Consider the following 19,922-nt stretch of genomic DNA (forward strand, 5'->3'; position numbering starts at 1 on the left):
TTCGAAGGCAGGCAGTCCACCCAGGGTTCTGGAGGTTGCCGGGCTGTGGGATGAGTCGCTCTTCTGTTGCAGGGTCTTTGAGGGATGCAGACAGGCTGGTAGGGCTGGGGCCAAGTCGTTTGGTTTCTTCAGTCTTAGCTGCTGCACGACTCCTTTGTCCTCTTCTTTGTAGGTTGTCCATATCCGAGGATTAAGGTTCAGTGGTGTCCCTAAATACTCATGTTTGGGGTGTTACAGGGCTTAGAAGGTAGTAACCAATGGGCTAATTTTCCCGCCGACCTTGCCACCAAAGGTGGTGCTTGGTCGGGGGCATCTCCACTAGCTGGAGAGGCCCGGGTCAGCATAACAAATGGCAGGAAACCTTTGAGGCTCACTGCCGTTTTATGCTGTTCCTGTTTGGGGGTAGGTGTGAAGCACCTCCACCCAGAGTACGTTTTGTTTCTGACCCAACGTGTCTAGAAGTGGCAGACTTGTGCAGAATAGTCAGGCACACACTAGTAGGTCGGCACCTTTGAGTTGCCCTCTGAGTGCATTTATTAATAAATCCAGCACTGGCATCAGTGTGGGTTCATTAATCTGAGAGGTTTTATACCAAACATCTGGGAATTCGGTGAAACCATCATCGAGCTGTAAAACTTGTACTAACAAGCTCCCAGCCCATGTACTCAGCATGACTTACCTGTGTACTTATAATGTCTAGGAATGGACTATGGAGGCATATTTCCTCATGCAAGTTTGCCTTCACAAGAGGTATAGTTCAATCCGCCCTTTAGGGATGTAAGTCCTGCTGTAGGGGTGTCTTAACTATGCCTCTTGCAGTGCTGGTAGTCCTGGCACACAGGGATGTGTGTCAGGGCGACTCTTCGTTTTTATCTGCACCAAAACACACATGCTGCAGTGGCAGAATGCATGTGTTTGGTGAGGGGCCCTCTCTGATCACAAGACCCTTGGTACCACTGGTACCTTTTACAAGGGATTTCCATGTGTGGCAGAGGTGTGCCAATAGTGGAAACAAAGGTACAGATTTGGGAAAAAACACAAGAACTTTGAGCCTGGTTAGCAGGAACCCAGTGCTCACTCAGTCAAAGAGGCCTCAGAGTCAGGCAAAAGTGGGGCACAACCAACCCAAAAGAAGCACTTTCCTTGAGAGAGAGAGAGAGAGAGAGAGAGAGAGAGAGAGAGAGAGAGAGAGAGAGAGAATCACACCCCTCAACAAAGGAAAAATGGACTAAGCCTTAAGAAATTATGCTGGCTGATTATAATCCTGAAAAGGCTGGTAAGAGACACATCCTGAAAGAAAGCAACAGGGAAAGGAACCTTTTGATAAAGAACACAAGTGTGAAATGGGCCAAAAATAGGCCAAGGTGAGTAAAGGACAACTATTGGAAGGCCAAGACTGTCGGACTGGTGAAGGCAATCAGACAAAGCAGAAGCTGATGAAAAAAATAAAAAACAGTGTCTCATACAGGAAATAAGCTGCCTGAAGCATAACGTCCAAAATGTTGAACCAGCAATGAAAAAGCCTATTGAAAGGAGAGGCAAGTAAAATAAAAACAATATATATATTCATTAGAGGAACAGCACTACCACAAAAAGCAGGAATCATCGAAACTGAGGGAAAGAGAGGGCAATCACCTGTAAGCCATAAATAAAAGGAAAACCAAGTGCCTGGGACAAAGTCATGTTCATAATATGCCAAACACAGTGCATCCAAAGAATTGACGCAACTGTCATAAAATGAAACAAAAAGCACCACAAAGTGGGGAAAAAAAATCACCTAATGAAAAAAGGAACCCCAAAAGTGACACTGGTGGCAATAACAGATTCATGAAGACAAGGCTATATGACACCGTTTAGAGCAACCAAATAGAACTGTCTGTGAAAGAACAAGCTACCTTGCGGGAAAGGAAGCCCAAAGATGGCAAAAATCCATATGCAGATGTAAAAATAGTAAAAATCCATATGCAGATGGATGAAGTCATAACCTACAGAAGGAGCATGGTGAGAGAATAGAAATGTAAACCCCTTGATGCCAAGCAAACTAGAGGCAACAAGTAAATCTATATGGCATATAAGATAACACCCCGTAATATGCTGAAGAAAGGCGAGAAAGGTCACCAAAAGAAAATGGGGACACAAGAGAAAAAGATGTCCCAGCAGAAATCACTGGCCAGGCCCAGAACATGGATTGCAGAGTAGAGACCCTACCAGACCTTCAACTGCTACAGTGGAAAATCCGTTAACATAAAGGGTGCTCCCTGAGAAAATCAGGAGAGACCAACGATGCACTGGTAGTAGCATCTCAACAAACTCTACACAACCTACACAACCTTCCCCAAAAAAGGCACATGATTGCAACAATTAAATTAAGCTCCTGACACCAAGAGTCAAAACAAGGACACTTGACTGGACGTAAAAAGAAAGTGAGATAGAGAACCTGAGACTCTCATATACGCCCACACAGATAAAGAATGTGGAATAGACCACCAATTAAGGAGATCAGCAGGACGAAATCAGAATAGAGGCCCATAAAGTATAGCAAATTAGGAAAAAATAAGTGCCCCTAAGAGCAGTTTGCACAGGCAAATGCTCTCGTTTGAGAAAGAAATAGCATTGAAAAAAGATCTCTTGGGGCGATAAGCCCTTCAGCAAAGATAACAGAAAAAACAATTTAATAGGTAGTAGACCCACATACAGGCTCAAAGAAAGATAACCTGTGGTCGACAGTGTAAATACCAAGAAAAATAAGACCTGCAGAAGCAGGAACACCCCTCCGGGTGATATGCTATGTGGAGCCGACACACACAGGGGCCCTTCAAAAAGCGTAACAGAACACAGATAAAAATCAGTGACACAACACAGAATAAAAAGCTGAACGTGAACAACTCAGCTGTAGTATAACAATGAAGGTTGAGAGAAGGGAAACAGAGCTTTGCACTAACCTGGCTGTCTCAAAAACGGTGCAAAGCAGCGTCACCATGGATGCCAAATAAATGGAGCCATCAAAAGGCATGTCAACTAAAATGGATATGACTGCATCCGAAAACCCTGTGGTATGAAGCCAAGCCCACCGACACAATGCCACAAAAGAAACCATGGCACATCCAACTTTAGAATTCAGCAGCCTGCTGCCTATCTAAAATCAACTGGTCCAGATCGATCCTATTAGCATCCGGGAGCGATGGCAACAGCCGTGCCAACGAATCCCATAAGGCATGAATGATAAACATCTGAGGACGCAAGATGTGTTAATGGTGGAAGAGAAAATATACTTTCCACAAGAGTCCTGTCTCCAGCAATCTCTGTCAAGTGGAGTATGAGGCAGACAAACAAATCATGAGAAGCTGTAGCAACCTGCACCACGAAACTGCGCTGTGTCGGGTGTCGCAAGAGACAATCCAAGTCCGTGGGGTGTGGGTGGTGCTTGAGGGCAATAAAAACAGTCCATAGGAGCAGCAGTATCTGGCTTAGACCAAGCCCCTAACAAAACATTATGCCACGCCGCACAACAGGGCAATACCGGCTCAACACCTGATTGGCCAGGGTGAAGAACCCCAATGAGGGTGTCAATAGTCTTTGCCTCCGAAGGAAGAAATTAATCTGAAACTACAGCCAACTTTTCCAACATGTCCGCGAAAGAAGAGCTGTCCTCCGTGACAAGGCCAGGAAGAGAAAGAAGGCCAAAAGCAGGGAAGACTCTAAGCTGCTTCCTTCACCCAAATCAGCAACCCAACTATCCACCATAGGAGCATCCGCAGGCATTCATTGCACAAGCCCAACTCCTTCCTCATTCTCTTCCAAAAATTGTTCCACCAAACCCTGATGCATGGGCTCAGCACCCAACATCGATCCACGCTGATCTGGTGTTGTACCGATGTCAGGAGAAGAGAGTGGAAGGGCCTCTGACAACTGAGGCAAGGGGCGGCATGCATCTCAGGAGCGAGCTCCAAGGGGTCGTGCACTGGCGCTGAGCCGGAGTCGATCAGCGCTGCAGACGCGAGCCCCAAAGACAAGTCGGAGTCGATCGATGCAGCAAGTGTGAGCCCTGAAGGGCTATGCACCAGCGTAGATGTGTTTAAAGGCATAAATGCCATCGAGGGCAAACTCGCCTGCGCGAGCACAGTCAAAGCACATGTCACCTCCTCACATCCTGAAGGTGCTCTAGGGAAAGGTGAGGACCCAAAGATGTTAAATTCGCCCGAGCTCCAGGAAAGGTAGGGAGGCACGGGAGTAACTCTTTCACTGGGTCCTCAGCTTGAGGGCGAGAGGAGATTTTTGGAAACCCCGTCATGTGACAACAAAGCCGGAAGATGCTGCAACTTTTACCATTTAAGACGGAACTTATCGCTGGACGTCGACAAATGACGTCTTTGGCAACGGCACCTGTCACGGCTCCGTGAAGGGACAGTTGATAGTGAAGGAGACTGAGATCAACGAGATTCAGAGGATTTCTACAACCTCGCCCTCGGGAGCTTCATCCATTGCTCCCCTTTGGCTTCATTTGTTGACAAGCATCGCACTCCTTGAAGTCGTGATCGGTGCTCAAAACACCACACACACAGAGAATGAGGGTCCGTGCCCGACATCTGTAGAGCACAAGACTCACAAGGTTTAAAACCAGTAGGCATAGAAAGAAGGCACACTTTTGAAAAAACATCTGAGGACAAAAAATGGCCAGAGGAACCACTTCTCCGGTTCCAAGTAGTAACACGGAAAAGAAGAAACTGACATCAGTGCATCACATCACGTAGACAACGTCGATACAGAGTCGCACAACGCCCTCAACCGACGCGCAGAGGTTCTGCTGGAAAAATTTCCAAATCCAGACTGTCGCTTGGGAAAAATTCTACGGTAAGGAATCTGCTGCTAGATTTCTCCCTCAGATATTATAGGCACACAAAGTACGGGTCAGTACCCGATATGCTGTGTGCTTAAACCCTACTTTTCTCAAGGTCATCCTCAACACCCCAAAAAAAAATCTTTGCCAAAACGTCAACAAAGTCTGTCAAAAATAGACAGGAGGGTAGCTTTTCTCTGGATAATGTGCTAAATGGAGCGGAAAAGAAATGATCTAGGGGCATCTAGGTGGTGCCTATATAGGTGACTGCAACATCACATTTGGCGCCAACGACGCCACGCAGAACTGAACAGAGCAATACGACATTGCGCAGGGGTACTGTTCATGTAAACGTTTCCGTATCCAGACTGACGCCTGGGTAATTCAAAGTTAAGGAATCTGCAGCTAGAAGTCTCTATCAGATTGTCTTTTTGATAATATCCTTGCTTGGGACCATACATAACGTTCAGAGCTCTGCGTGTAACCACAGACCAGAACTGTGCTGTCAATGTACATGATGTCACCTAAAACCCTCACTAAAAAGCATCTTTGAAACTGACAGCTACCATTAAAATTCTTGACATTATTTGCATTATTGGCCTAATAGCCTAAATGTGTGAAAACAATAAAACTTGTCATCATTAAAGGGATAGGCATAGTAAAAGTCAAGAGCACAGAATATATGGTCTGGATACAAAATTACCTCGGTGGCTTTGGATTTTGTTTCTTCAAGAGTGTGCACTAACTCCACATTATCCAACATGTTCCCAGTTGATGTGGCTAATTCTCGAAGAAGTGAGTCTTCTAGATCTTTCAAAAGCTTTTTGTTCTCACTGGTTTCCAATATGAGACTTTCTCTCTGTTCTTCAAGTTCTCTCCTTTCAAAGCCCACAATAACACTAAGTAACTGATCCTCTAGGCCCTTCAACGTTACTATATAGTAAAAACAAAAAACATACATCCTAAGTCATGAAGGTATGTTTATAAAGCATAGCTATACTATAAAAACCCAGTAAAAAATATACCTATTCGTATTATTATTAGTATATACAGAATTTTATTAGATTTATTCATGCTTGGTTTTTCAAAACATTCTCAATTATATACACATAATTTATTTATATCATTAGTTATCTCTTTCTGTTACTTAATTGGTAACCTAAGACTGTTTCATTCTGAAAATAATGAGCATGATATTTCAAATATGTGGTCGTATGTGTTATTAATCATCATCTTACCTGTATAATTGATGACCATGGATTTTCCAAATACTGATGGAGAATATCTGGGATTTGACAGCTTAGTATTAAGATATAACCTAAAATTGGGATCGTAGTCAACTTCCTTGTCCCCTAACATGATAAACTGACGCCCTTGGACCCCTTTGATTATCTTTTCCAGAACATTGTCAATAACAGGATCGATGTACTCATCAACATCTTGGAATAGGATAGGGAAGCCATATTTAATGGACATTTCCAGTTGCTTAAGGAAATCAGGATCATTAAAAGACGTTATCTGCAAAACAGTAACAGAAATATGGACATCATTGATAAGATACAACAGAAGCTCAATGGTACAACATTGTTATATTTTCAATTGCAGTAAACAAAACAAAATAATTTCTCATGATTTAAAACTGAAACTTGCTTGAGAGCAACATATGTTTAGTGAGAGCATGCGCAGATCTGGAAAATTCACTTTGAGTAAGGAATCACTGACTGTATTAAGTTTATGTATTTATACATACATATCTATGAGGCTGTAAACAGAGGAACATAAGCTTTTGTCGCATTACAACAGTAAAAGATGCTTTTATTTGATTTCATAAAATCAGCAACCTTCTTGGAGAGCTGGAAGCAAGCTGTGATCAACGCCCTACTAAAGAAACCCAAGGCGGACCCCAAGTACCTCAAGAATTTCCGGCCCATTTCCCTGCTCCCGTTCCCGACGAAGGTCATCGAGAAGACCGTCAACAAGCAACTGACCCACTACCTTGAAGAGAACAACATCCTGCACGCTTCCCAGACCAGATTCTGTAGCAACAACAGCACCGAGACTGCCCTCATCGCCGCCACCGATGACATCAGGACCCTGCTGGACAGCTGTGAAACAGCGGTCCTCATCCTCCTGGACCTGTCAGCCGCCTTTGACACGGTCTGCCACCACACACTACGATCAAGGGGATCCACGAAGCCGGGATCCAAGAGAAGGCCCTGATTGGACCACCTCGTTCCTCTCCGGCAGAACACAGAGCGTCCGCCTTACCCCTTCCGCTCCGAAGCCACCGAGCTCATCTGTGGCGTACCCCTGGGTTCATCCCTCAGCCCAAGGCTGTTTAACATCTACTTGGCACCGCTCGCCCTCGTCGCATGTCGGCACGACCTCAACATCATCTCCTACGCCAATGACACCCAGTTGACCGCTCCCTCACCAAGGACTGCCAAAACCAACCTCCACGAAGGAATGAAGGCCGTCGCTGAATGGATGAGGAACAGCCGACTGAAGCTGAAGTCGGACAAGACGGAGGTCCTCATCCTTGGATCCACCCCTTCGGCCTGGTACGACTCCTGGTGGCCGCCCGCACTGGGAACCGCCCCAACACCCACAGACCACATACGCAACCTAGGGGTCATCCTCAACTCCACCCCCTCCATGACTAAACAGGTCAACGCCTTCTCCTCCTCCTGCTTCAACACCCTCCGCATGCTCTGCAGGATCTACAAGTGGATCCCCACTGAAACGAGAAGAGCGGTTACCCAGGCCCTCGTCAGCAGCAGGTTGGACCATGGAAACGCCCTCTACGCAGGAGCCTCTGCCAAACTCCTGAGGCGGCTCCAATGCATCCAGAACGACTCTGCACGCCTGATCCTCAACATCCCTCGCTGCAGCCACATCACACCCCCTCTTAGAGACCTACAATGGCTCCCCGTCAACAAGAGGATAAACTTTAAGCTCCTCACCCATGCACACAAGGCACTCCACAACACCGGACCTACGTACCTCAACAGGCGACTCAGCTTCTACACCCCCATCCGCCATCTCCGCCCCGCCGACCTCGCCCTCGCCTCAGTCCCCCGCATCAGAAGAGCGACCTCCAGTGGCAGCTCATTCTCCCACCTCGCCGCCAAGACATGGAACACCCTCCCCATCCACCTACGGCAGACCCAGACCTGCTGACCTTCCGAAAACTCCTCAAGACCTGGCTTTTCGGGCAGTAACAGCATTCCCCACCCCCAGCACCTTGAGACCTTCATGGGTAGGTGGTGAACTTTACAAATGATAGGATTGATTGATAAAAGGGTGGAACATACCACCATGGGATATACAATGGAACACAGTACACAAGATTAAAAATTGCAGCGAACCATTTTTTTTATAAATAGTGAAGTAATGAATTCCAAAATCCAAAATCTCGTAAAAAAGATACCTCGACCCGAGGTCTTTAAGATTGAGTTGTAAACATGTCTATACCTCTTGCTTCAGGTGAAATTCTTGTGCCGAAGAGGGGAAAGGGAGAGAATAAAACTGATTAAAAGTTCAGAGGAGGACTCCGACTGCATGATGGAATACTGGTCATCTGTCCTTCTTATCAAATTCTTTGATCACTGAGTCCTTCTTTTCAAGTTCTTTTGCTGCTATGTTCAAGAATGTGATTGTTTTACAAGACAGTTGAACAGAGGAACCGCTAAGAGATTTTATGACTGCCGCTCTGCAAGTCCTTAATTGTTCTTCTCTCAAGATTGTCCGTAAAAGGATCTTCCTCGTATTGTGTAGAGCCGGGCAGATACATAGTAGATGTAGTAGAGACTCTACTCCATTTCCACAGAGGCGGCAATCCGTGGTCGACCAGGTCCGCAGCCATTTTGGAGTAAGATCTTTTGTGGTGAATGACCCCAGTCTCAATAGGGTCAGTTTCCGCTTGTAGTGATCTGTGAAACCCTCTTGTAAATATGGTTGTGGTTTCAGCAGTTTGTAGGAAGGCATTATCATCCATGCATGACTTCGACCGGCCAATAAAGCTCTATCTGTTTGCAGCAATAGTTGTTTGATGGCTATATTGGTGATTTGTTTAAATGCAAAGTATGGAATTGATGTGTGCCAGGCTTCCTCGAGCTATAACAAGCGTTTGTCTCATCATGACTCGGACCTCTGCACACCTCACAGTAAGTTTTATGCTTGCTGTGCTATCTCTGAATAGTTGTCTCAACTCCGAGACTCTTGTATCTGGTAGATTGATGATTAAGCACTTCTGGGAACTAGGGGCTAGATGTACTAAGGGTTTCTGGAATTGCAAACCCTTCAATTCGATAAAATACATGGTTTGCAACAGCAAAAAATATTTTATATATATTTTAACCACATTTTAGAAAATTTGTTTAGAATTCTTTACCTAATAGCAATTTGTGGTGGGACATGTTTGGGACGTTCCTTTAACATTGCAACTTAGTAATCTATGTATCAATACTATGTAACCGTAAATCCCATTGGAAACCCTTGCTCAGTTCCCAATTCCCAAGCTGCGGTGGTAAATGATTTGCAAAGCAGAAAGGGTCATTGTGGACCCCTTTGCATTTGCGAATCATGGTGACAATTTAGTGATGATCCAAATTTTAGGAGACCATTGCATGCTTTCAATTTAGTGTTCAAAATAGAAAAATTCCTTTTTAATAGCAGACCTTGTTCCTTTAACTCAAGCTGGTTTCAAAAATGGTTTTCTGCTTTGGAATGGCGTCAGAGGGAAAGTGGTCTGCTGCCCATGCAGGCCACCATCCTTGTGATTGCAGCAAATCACAGGGGTTCGCGCATTGCGACTTGCCTGATGAATATTAATTAGGTAGGTCTTTTTGGGACCCCGAAATTAGTTATTTTGAGAACTGCCCATTTAGTAGATAGAATTCAGACCAAACTGCTATAAGATAATAGTCTAGTCTTCAGCAAACAACGCAATTACGCAAGTATCACAACAGCCCATTATAGAAAACCTCATAATTTCAGGAAACCAATGCTTGATGAAAAGCTTATTATGCAGATATGACTTGAAACAAATCCCTCAAAACATCAGGCTTCCCTGTTCAGTCCTACACAGCAGAAAGTAGCTTCAAAGACAATTTCTCAAGGAGCCCTTTATCTGCCACTGACACAAAACAGAAGGCGTTGCAACGCTGTTAGCTGTGATCGCGGTCTAAGCACGGCAGCGTTGCTTACTCTGCCAGATCTTCCCACTCTAATCTCTAGCCCGAAGTAGTTTATCAAGCTCTTTTACCCCGTCCAATCCACTAAAAGCAAAAATGATAAGTTCAGGGGTAGAGGAGTCTTTGACTTGAGCAGTTGCTGTGGAATAGTTCTGCCTGATTGTACCATTCCCAGTGGCATAAGAAAACCTCAATGGCCCCCTTGCAAGGTAAGGTGAGGGGGCCCCATTGCCCATTCCCTTACTGCCTTGCTGCCTTATTTGTTTTCATCTGGCCAGCCCAAAGGGGCCCCCTTTAAGGTGAAAGGTAAGGGCCCCCCAACACCGCGAGGGATACAGTGGCCTCCGTTTTGCAGCCCTGGAGTGCCAGGTAGCTGATGCCAATAGTGTGTCGAGACCAGTCATTGTAAGCGGGATCCTAGAAGGGCAGCCCCAATGCAGCTTGTGGCAGAGCCAGGCAACAAGAAGTCTAACAAAAAAAGAAAAGAGGAAGCAGGGATTTAATGTTGGCCTCTTACTCCTGGGCCTGGCTGCCCCTTGCAGCCCTCCTGTAGCACAGATGTGGCAATAAAGCAGCAATAAGAAGAAAAAAGCATGTTGGAAGGAACGAAGACAGAGCCCCAGTGCCTGTAGCATTGGCAAGGCACAGTTGGACCCGAGTGCACTGGTTTACCGGATCTGACAAAGACAAACACATGCAAAGGTTTACAACAGTGGAACTAGTAGCCACAACTGCAAGTCCTTTGCAGTCTCCTCCAAAATATGAAGGTGTTTGAAGATATTAGGCCCGCTGAGACTTTAGATCCCACATATGCCTCCGGGCATGCTTGATCAGCAGGATGCCGGAGGATTAAGATCATAGAAAACAACAACAAAAGAGTGTTCCTGTTCTGGTTAAATGGAAAAATGCACAGAGCACAAGGAACCAACAAAGCCCATTTGGTTTGTTAAGAAAGCCCTCACTCACCGACCTGGTCGGTGACTTGCTTCATCATCGGGCCCCACCAGGTGTGACCGAATGTCACCCCGGTGTGCTGCAACGCTAGAATTACTGCGGAGCTGGTCTTGTGAGGATGAGAGGGCTATGTGATCGATTATGTGAACAGTGTGAAGTAGTGAGTTAAAATTGCCTTGTATGTATCAAAAATTCTTTTAATAAGAGATCATCAAGGGCAAGGTTAAAAATGTGATGGTAGGTAAGGCCAACTAATTGGATGGTCTACTACCACTAACATTAAGTGAAAACGTGAATGGTCAACATGTTTCAGCCGGTGTGGTATAATTAACCTGGCATTCGTCAGGACCTAGAGTGTAAACCTCGGCGGTATGGGCACGCTAAGGCCCATCCAACCAAAGGACTTGAAAGTAAAAAATGACTGTGAAGTGCAAAAAACGAGGGGGCTTCACCACCCGAAGGCGGGACGCACACAACCTCAGATCTCTAAAAATTAGAGACAAAAAGTAAAAAGCACCTGTGAAAATAGAAAGGTACAGACAGACATAAAAAGACAAACAAACAATTAAAATTTGTCAATAGGTTAACATATTTAGGCCAGTGACTTGTGCTCAAGGTGCCAGGAAGTGCACAACTCATACCTAATAGTATAGGTGCGTGGCTCTGCCTGTGGCTCGGACTAGTAGATTTGTAACATAGCCTTAAACAGTGAAGAAACAATCTCACGTGTAGTACTCGGGGTTAGTTGCCAAGTACAATTGCCCTCAGTGCGAGTGCGCAGGGAGGGAAATAAGTGAAAAAGGAGGAGAATGACGGTGTAGATGACATTCAATCACAACTGAATCACTCGGCGATCAATGGGCCAAATGGCCAGTGACCACTCATCAATTTTAACTCACTACTTCACACTGTTCACATAATCGATCACATAGCCCTCTCATCCTCACAAGACCAGCTCCGCAGTAATTCTGGCATCGCAGCACACCGGGGTGACATTCGGTCACACCTGGTGGGGCCCGATGATGAAGCAAGTCACCGACCAGGTCGGTGAGTGAGGGCTTTCTTAACAAACCAAATGGGCTTTGTTGGTTCCTTGTGCTCTGTGCATTTTTCCATTTAACCAGAACAGGAACACTCTTTTGTTGTTGTTTTCTAATATAGTTTGGGGACTAAGAGTGTTCTTGACTCTCCCTACCTCTCTTGTTGTTGATCAAGGATTAAGATCATAGCCTGAATGTCCTGGGCTTTCCTTTCCAACAGATAGGTACAAAACCAAACCATGTCTAGTATGGCTCTGATTAAGGGGAACAGCTGAGGAGGCAGGTGTGACTTTGGCACGTTGATGGTGAACACCAAAGATGACAGGAGGTTCACCATAGTCTGGAGGAGGCTGTCAACTGCATGGGACAAGCCTGCCTTCAAAAGACAGTTTTTGACGTAGGGGAAGACTGGGACCCCCTAACCTTCGAATGTGTGCTGCTACCACCGCCATCCATTTCGTGAGCACCTGAGGGGCACTGGTGAGACCGAAGGGGAGCACAGTGAACTGAAAATGTCCCTGTTCCATCATGAATCGCAGACAGTGCTAAGGGCCTTTGAGGACGGGAACATGGAAATAGGCATCTTGCAGATCAAATGCCACCAACCAGGCTCCCGAGTTGAGGGCTGAGAAGACCCCGGTAGGGTGAGCATTTTGAAGTTGTTCTTCTGGGGAAGGTGTTGAGGGGGCACGGGTCTAATATAGGTTGAATGTCTCTATCTTTCTCTGGCACCAGAAAGTAGCAAGAATAACACCTACAGCCCACTTTTGGGGCAGGCACCCTCTCGATAGACCCTTTGGCCACAAGGGCTTGTACTTCATGCCATAAGATGGTCTTCATCAGTTAGTCCAGGGTCGGTGTAAGGTGCGTGGGAGTGGCAATGAAGGGTAGGGTGAATCCTTACTAGACAATCTGCAGGACTCACCTGTCTTATTTTATGGCCTACCAACCCAGCAAGAATCGTTGGATCCAGCGTCCAAAGGGGTGGCTGTGCTCCACTGAGGGCACAGTAAAGGGTTTTTTCTGTGAGGGCCATGTTGCATTAGATTTACTGGCTCATTAATCCTGACAACTGGGTCGATTGCGAAGTTGCTGTACATTTTGCTGAGGTTGAAGTGACTATCTGTAAGGGGCATACAGCAGAATACAAAGTTCCCCGGGGAAAATGTTACAGAGTGGAGAAGAGAGTTGATATCACAAGTAAAGGGACTGGAAGGGTTCCCTTGTCGGAACTTAGAGAGCCTCACACACCCAGAGTATAAGGTGTGAAACACACCCTGACTGAAGGGTGTCCAGTGTCATCATCAACTCACTGCCCCTCGACAGACCGGCGCTGCAATGTCTGACGGAGTACCCAAAGGCACTCTTTTTGCGGGGTTCTTTTGTTCCTTGCCGATGGTGGGTGTGAGTGAGGATGGAAGAAAGTGTAGTCGGTGCAAAAGTGAGTGAAAGTTAAGAAGGGTAATCAATCCACACTGACTTTTATTGACGTGGCTGATTCCCTGATTAAAAGGGGTGAGAGGGGAGCTAGAGACCGTATAGGTATACAGAAAACTAACTCAACCCCCTGGTGTGGTCAACATGATTCTCGCCAACCGGCGATTCGTCAGGACCTCAACAAAGTACTACACAAGAAAACATAAGGATTAGATGCTCATTCAATTTGAAAAAGGCAGATACAACCTCTCTGGGTCGGGGGTAAAGAGGGCCACGGGGTCCTGCTCTATTTAGGCGACCCTATGGGAAGTGACAAGGGCCTCGCAGCATACTCCCGTGAGGCCAGCGCTGTTAGGTTAGATGAACCTTTGTTCAGGCGCTGGATCGGCGGGACACCTACCCCTCACGCTCACGGCACCTGGTCAAAAAAAATAAATATATATATATCTGTAAGGGGCGCCTTTGCGGATAAGCCCAGAGAGCGTGATGTGGCCCTGCTCTTTTTGAACAGCTCCAGAGTGGAATCTGCCTTGTCCCTATAAAGGCTAATCCCATCACACAGCATGTCTATAAGGGACGACTGGACATCGCCTGACAAATCTGTTGACCGCACCCAGGCATGCAGACAAAGGGCAACACTGGTGCTAATGGCACACCAGACGGTATCAGTAGTATCTAGGACATTACGAATTGTGAATTTGGCCTTGTCATGACTATCGGTATTATTTGGGTTAGGACAGGTTTGAGTCTTCCAGAACACTTGGGAGGATGTGAGCCACCATATCACAAAGCGCAAGGGTTTCAGTGTTGCAGCGTCCCAGCAGGCAAGTGGCATTATGAGACCATAGGGTCAGACTGATGAACAAAAATACCCTCTTACAATAGGTCTACATTCTTTTGGACTCGCTATCGGAGGAGAGTGGTTGGAAAAGTATTTTGAGTTTGTCTGACTGGTATATGGTTGCACGACTAAACTCTCAGGAGAGGGGAGCTGAGACAGAAATGCAGGATCACCAGGGTTTGGTCGAATGCGTCTCATATTTCACATTATTGGAGGACCAGAACAAGGTTTAGCCTAGGCCCCTAGTAGTGTTTTAGTGAGTGCCCCATTAAGGGGAGAAGGAGCTCAATAGTGGTTTGCATGAGCTGCAGAAATTCAGTTAGGACATTGGTTTTGACCTCTGAGGTGAGAAGAACAAGTTACTTATCTTCGGTAACGCTTTTTCTGGTAGATACAATATCTGCCTGTGGATTCCTCGCCTTGTGAATATCCCCTTGCGTCAGCAACATTCGGAAATTCTTTTTGTAGCTTCGCCCCAACGTGGACGACGTCACAGAGGCACGGCATCGCGCGCGACTCCGCTGACGTCTCCGACACCATAATAGGCCCACGCCGGCATGATGACATCAGTTCCGCCCTTTTTTCCGTGCCTTCGAGGCACACGGACGGACCGATGACAGCAGATATATACAGTACACAAATGTCAAGATAACACACACAGTGTGAAGCCAATGCAGGAAAACAAATTGTAATAAACATTTCCTTTGACAATAAAAATATATACATTACAGTAACTCAGGTATAGAAGAGAGGACAACGGGGAGGCGGGTGGGTCAGTAAGGAATCCACAGGCAGATATTGTATCTACCAGAAAAAGCGTTACCGAAGGTAAGTAACTTGTTCTTCTGATAGATACATCTGCCAGTGGATTCCTCTCCTTGTGAATGGAGTCCCACAGCAGACCCCACTCCCGGAGGAGGGTGTCCACTCTCCTATACCAAAAAGTCCTGGAGGACAGAGCGCGCAAAGTGGCCGTCCCTCCTCACCTCGGAATCCAAGCAGTAATGCTTCGCGAAAGTGTGGAGGGAGGCACAAGTCGCTGCTCTACAAATGTCCTCTACGTGTACACCCCTGGACAAAGCAGATGTAGAACACTTTGCTCTAGTAGAGTGAGCTCTTATACCCCCTGAAGGTTCCTTACCCGCCAGGGAGTAGCAGATCTTGATGCAGAGGATAATCAATCTCGAGAGCGTGTGCTTATGCACCGCCTTCCCCTTCTTGCAGCCAGCAAATTCAACAAACAGCTGGTCATTCAACCTGAACTCTCTTGTCCTGTCCAGGAAAAAGCTCACCAACGTCTTAGGGTCCAAGCGGTGAGGTCTCTCCTCCTCCTTGGAAGGGTGAGGGGGAGGATAGAAGGAAGGGAGGGTAACGGACTGCCCCAGATGGAAAGGAGTAACCACCTTAGGCAGAAAAGCAGCCCTGGTCCTGAGAACCATTCTTTCAGCATGAATGGACAAAAATGGGGTTTTGAACTAAGAGCTTGAAGCTCACTTACCCTCCTTGCCGAGGTAATTCCCACTAGAAAAACAGTCTTAAAAGACAAAATTCTCAAGGGATCTTTGTGTAAAGGTTCAAAAGGCGAACCCATCAAGAATGAAAGAACAAGGTTCAAGTCCCATTGAGGCAAAATAAAAGGAGTAGGAGGAAATGTATTGGTAAGGCCCTTAATGAATTGTAATACAATAGGAGATTCAAACAAAGAGGGCTGGTCCGGCAAACAAAGGAAAGCCGATAAGGGTGACAAATAACTTTTGATAGTTGCCACCGCAAAACCCTGCTGGGCCAAGGAAAGTGCAAATTGAAGTATATTGGACAAACGAGCCCTTAAAGGGTCAATGGACTTCTCCCCCCACCAAGCAACAAATTTAGACCATCTATAAGAATAAATGGACTTGGTAGAGTCACACCTGGCCGATAAGATGACATCCACCACATCGTGTGGGAAAGAAAAGGAAATCAGGTTGCCCCGCTCAATCTCCAGGCATGAAGGTGTAAAGTCTGGAGGTGGGGGTGTAGAACCTGCCCCTCCATCTGGGAGAGGAGATCTGCCCTGTGAGGGAGACGGAGCAGAGGGCACGAGGAGAGGTGGAGAAGATCTGTGTACCACACCCTTCTTGGCCAATCCGGGGCGATCAATATAACTTGGGCCCGGTCTTGACGTATCTTCCTCAGAACCCGAGGAATCAAGGGTATGGCAGGAAAAGCGTAGAGGAGTTGTGAGCCCCAACTCAACTGAACCGCGTCCCCCAAGGCTCCCTGCATCAGAAACTGGAGACTGCAGAATGACAGGCAGTGAGCATTCTCGTGAATGGCGAACAGGTCCACCTGAGGATTCCCCCACGTCCTGAAAGACGTAACGAACTACCTCTGGATGGAGCCTCCACTCGTGGTCCGCTGGGAACTGCCGACTGAGACTGTCCGCACGTACGTTCAGAACTCCGGCCAGATGATTTGCCATCAGACAAATCTGATGGTCCTGAAACCAGGACCAGAGACGCAGAGCCTCCCTGCTGAGACACTGCAACCCTACTCCTCCCTGCTTGTTGACATACCACATCGCGGTCGTGTTGTCCGTCAGGACTTGAACTGACTGACCGTGAAGGGAAGGGAGGAAGGCCTTGAGCGCTAAACGTATGGCCCGCAACTCTAGAAGGTTGATGTGAAGCAACCTTTCCTCTGGAGACCAAAGACCTTTGACCTCCAGATCCCCCAGATGAGCACCCCACCCTAGAGTGGATGCATCCGTTATCACTGTGGCCACCGATGGAGGTAGTTGAAAAGGCTTTCCTTGTGACAGATTGCCTTCCACGCTCCACCAAGACAGATCCGCTGCAGTTTCTCTTGAGATCCTCACTGACTCCCTGAGATCTCCGCTGTACCGATACTACTGCCTGCGGAGGCACCACTGGAGTGCCCTCATGTGCCAGCGTGCATGGCTGACCAACAGAATGCAAGAAGCCATCAGACCGAGCAGACGAAGGACCTTCAGGACTGGAACGACCGCTCCATTGTAAAATAAAGGAATCATTTCCTGTATGTCGCGAATCCTTTGAGGAGGAGGGAATGCAAGACACTTGGGAGCTCCTCCGCATAACAGGTGAGTTGGTCCCGACAGTAGGCTACATCTCGTAACCAGTGTGCAAACCTAGGTGCTGGCCTTCAATCCCAGTTGAGTGAAACTCAACGTTTTGCCAGTTGCAATGCTAGTGCCACAAATGTACGATTGGCCAATTTTAACCTCAACACTTCGCCCAGTAGATAGATCTTCATATCACATGCAACTGTTTCCCCCACCATTTTAGTCAGGGCCATCACAACTTTTAACCAAAAATCCCCTCCTCTAAGAAATGTCCACGCTAAGGGGGTCATTAGGATTGCGGTTTTTCCGCATCCTCGGGCCGGCGGAAGCCACCGCCGGCCCCGAGGATGCGGAAAAACCGCAGCGGACTGACCAATGACCCACCGCCACATTAGGATGGCTGGTGGGTCCTGGTTTCCGTCCGCAGCTTTTCCGCCGCGGCTGGCTTACAACTGCGGCGGAAAAGCTCTGATATGGTGACGGTGTCTCTCAGACACCGTCCGCCATATCAGGAAGGGATTTTAAAAGTGCTTTTCCGCGGCGGGTTTTCCGCCGTTGAAAAGCATACGGATCTTCACCTAGGGGGCCCGTTGCGGGCCCCATAGGTGAAGGGGGGGTGGGTGGTGCACATGGGGGGTACCTATGGTATCCCCCTGCATTTGCATGCAGAAAGCGGCAGGCACCGCGAGGTGCCTGCCTCTTTCTGCATGCAAATGCAATGCGTGCATTTTTAACATTGCCGCGGGTGCAGCTTGAAGCTGCACCCGCGGCAATGTTAAAAATAGAGGATGTGACCGCTAGGGTGGCGGTCACATCCTAATCGCACAGGAGGGGACTCCGCAGCCCATGCGGACGTCCCCTCCTCCTCAATGATCGCGGACGGACGCAAGTCCGTCCGCGATCATAATCGGCCCCTAAGTGTAGAAAATCCGCATTGTCCGCCCCACATCTCCTACAACAGTGCGAGTCTCTCAGACCATACTTGTGGAGCTGTGCCGGTGTGTAGTACACCTGATGAACAAGTTACTTACCTTCGGTAACGCTTTTTCTGGTGGATACAGTATCTGCCTGTGGATTCCTCACCTTGTGAATATCCCCTTGTGTCAGCAACATTCGGAAATTCTTTTCGTAGCCTCGCGCCGACGTGGACTTAGACGTCATAGAGACACGGCTCCGCTCGCGACTCCCCTGACGTCACCGACGCCTACAATAGGCCCACGCCGGCGTGATGACATCAGTTCCGCCCTTTTTTCCGTGCCATCGAGGCACACAGACGGACCAATGACAGTAGAAATATACATAGTATACACAATGCACAATAGTCAAGGAGAAACGCACACAGCGTGAAGCAATTGCAAGAAAGCAATGGAATCAACTCCTGAACATTACAATATATAAACAATACATTATAGAAACTCTGGTAAAAAAGAGTGGACAATGGGGAGGCGGGTGGGTCAGTGAGGAATCCACAGGCAGATATAGTATCTACCAGAAAAAGCGTTACCGAAGGTAAGTAACTTGTTCTTCTGATAGATACATCTTCCGTGTGGATTCCTCACCTTGTGAATAGAGTCCCACAGCAGTCCCCACTCCCGGAGGAGGGTGTCCACTCTTCTAAACCAGGAAATCCTGAAGGACAGAGCGCGCAAAATGGCCGCCCCTCCTCACTTCGGTATCTAAGCAGTAGTGCCTCGCGAAAGTGTGGAGGGAAGACCAAGTTGCCGCCCTACAAATGTCCTCAACAGGAACACCTCTAGCCAACGCTGAGGTTGACGACTTAGCTCTAGTGGAATGAGCCCTAATACCCTCTGGAGGTTCCTTACCGGCCAAAGAGTAGCAGATCTTTATACACAGAACGATCCATCTTGACAAGGTTCTCTTATGGACCGCAATTCCTCTTTTGCAGCCAGCAAACCCAACGAAGAGCTGGTCATCCAAACAACAGTCTTTAGTTCTGTCCAGGTAAAAAGACACCGCCCTCTTAGCGTCCAGACGGTGTAACCTCTCCTCCTCCTTGGAAGGATGTGGGGGAGGATAAAAGGTAGGGAGGGTAATGGATTGACCAAGGTGGAAAGGAGTCACCACCTTAGGAAGAAAAGCAGCCCTGGTCCTAAGAACCATTCGATCAGCATGAATGGTCAAGAAAGGAGGCTTGGAACTAAGAGCTTGGAGCTCACTTACCCTCCTTGCCGAGGTTATTGCAACGAGGAAGACTGCCTTAAGAGTTAAAAGCCTCAAGGGACACTTGTGTAAGGGTTCGAAGGGAGCACCCATCAGAAAGGTCAAGACAAGATTTAAGTCCCACTGAGGCACACTAAAAGGAGTAGGAGGGAACTTATTTGTGAGGCCCTTCAAAAACATTAAAACTACAGGAGACTTAAAAAGAGATGGCTGGTCAGGCAAACAGAGAAAAGCCGACAGCGCCGAAAGATAGCCCTTAACCGTGGCAACAGCAAGCCCTTGCTGCGCCAGAGAAAGAGCAAACTGGAGAACATCAGACAAACGGGCTCTCAAAGAGTCAATAGAATTCCCACCA

General features: G+C 47.3%; 1 protein-coding gene across 1 annotated transcript in view; it reads right to left on the reverse strand.

The window, feature by feature from the left end:
- Positions 1–19,922, reverse strand: part of DNAH10 (dynein axonemal heavy chain 10) — a 1,963,751-nt gene that overhangs the window by 292,784 nt on the left and 1,651,045 nt on the right. The window contains exons 63-64 of the mRNA XM_086942901.1: positions 6,076–6,355; positions 5,541–5,770 (exon numbers count right to left, since the gene is read on the reverse strand). Of these exons, the coding sequence (XP_086799027.1) occupies positions 5,541–5,770; positions 6,076–6,355 (510 nt within the window). The remainder of the gene's footprint in view (positions 1–5,540; positions 5,771–6,075; positions 6,356–19,922) is intronic.

Source organism: Lissotriton vulgaris, chromosome 11, assembly GCF_964263255.1.
Source record: "Lissotriton vulgaris chromosome 11, aLisVul1.2, whole genome shotgun sequence".
NCBI lineage: Eukaryota > Metazoa > Chordata > Amphibia > Caudata > Salamandridae > Lissotriton > Lissotriton vulgaris.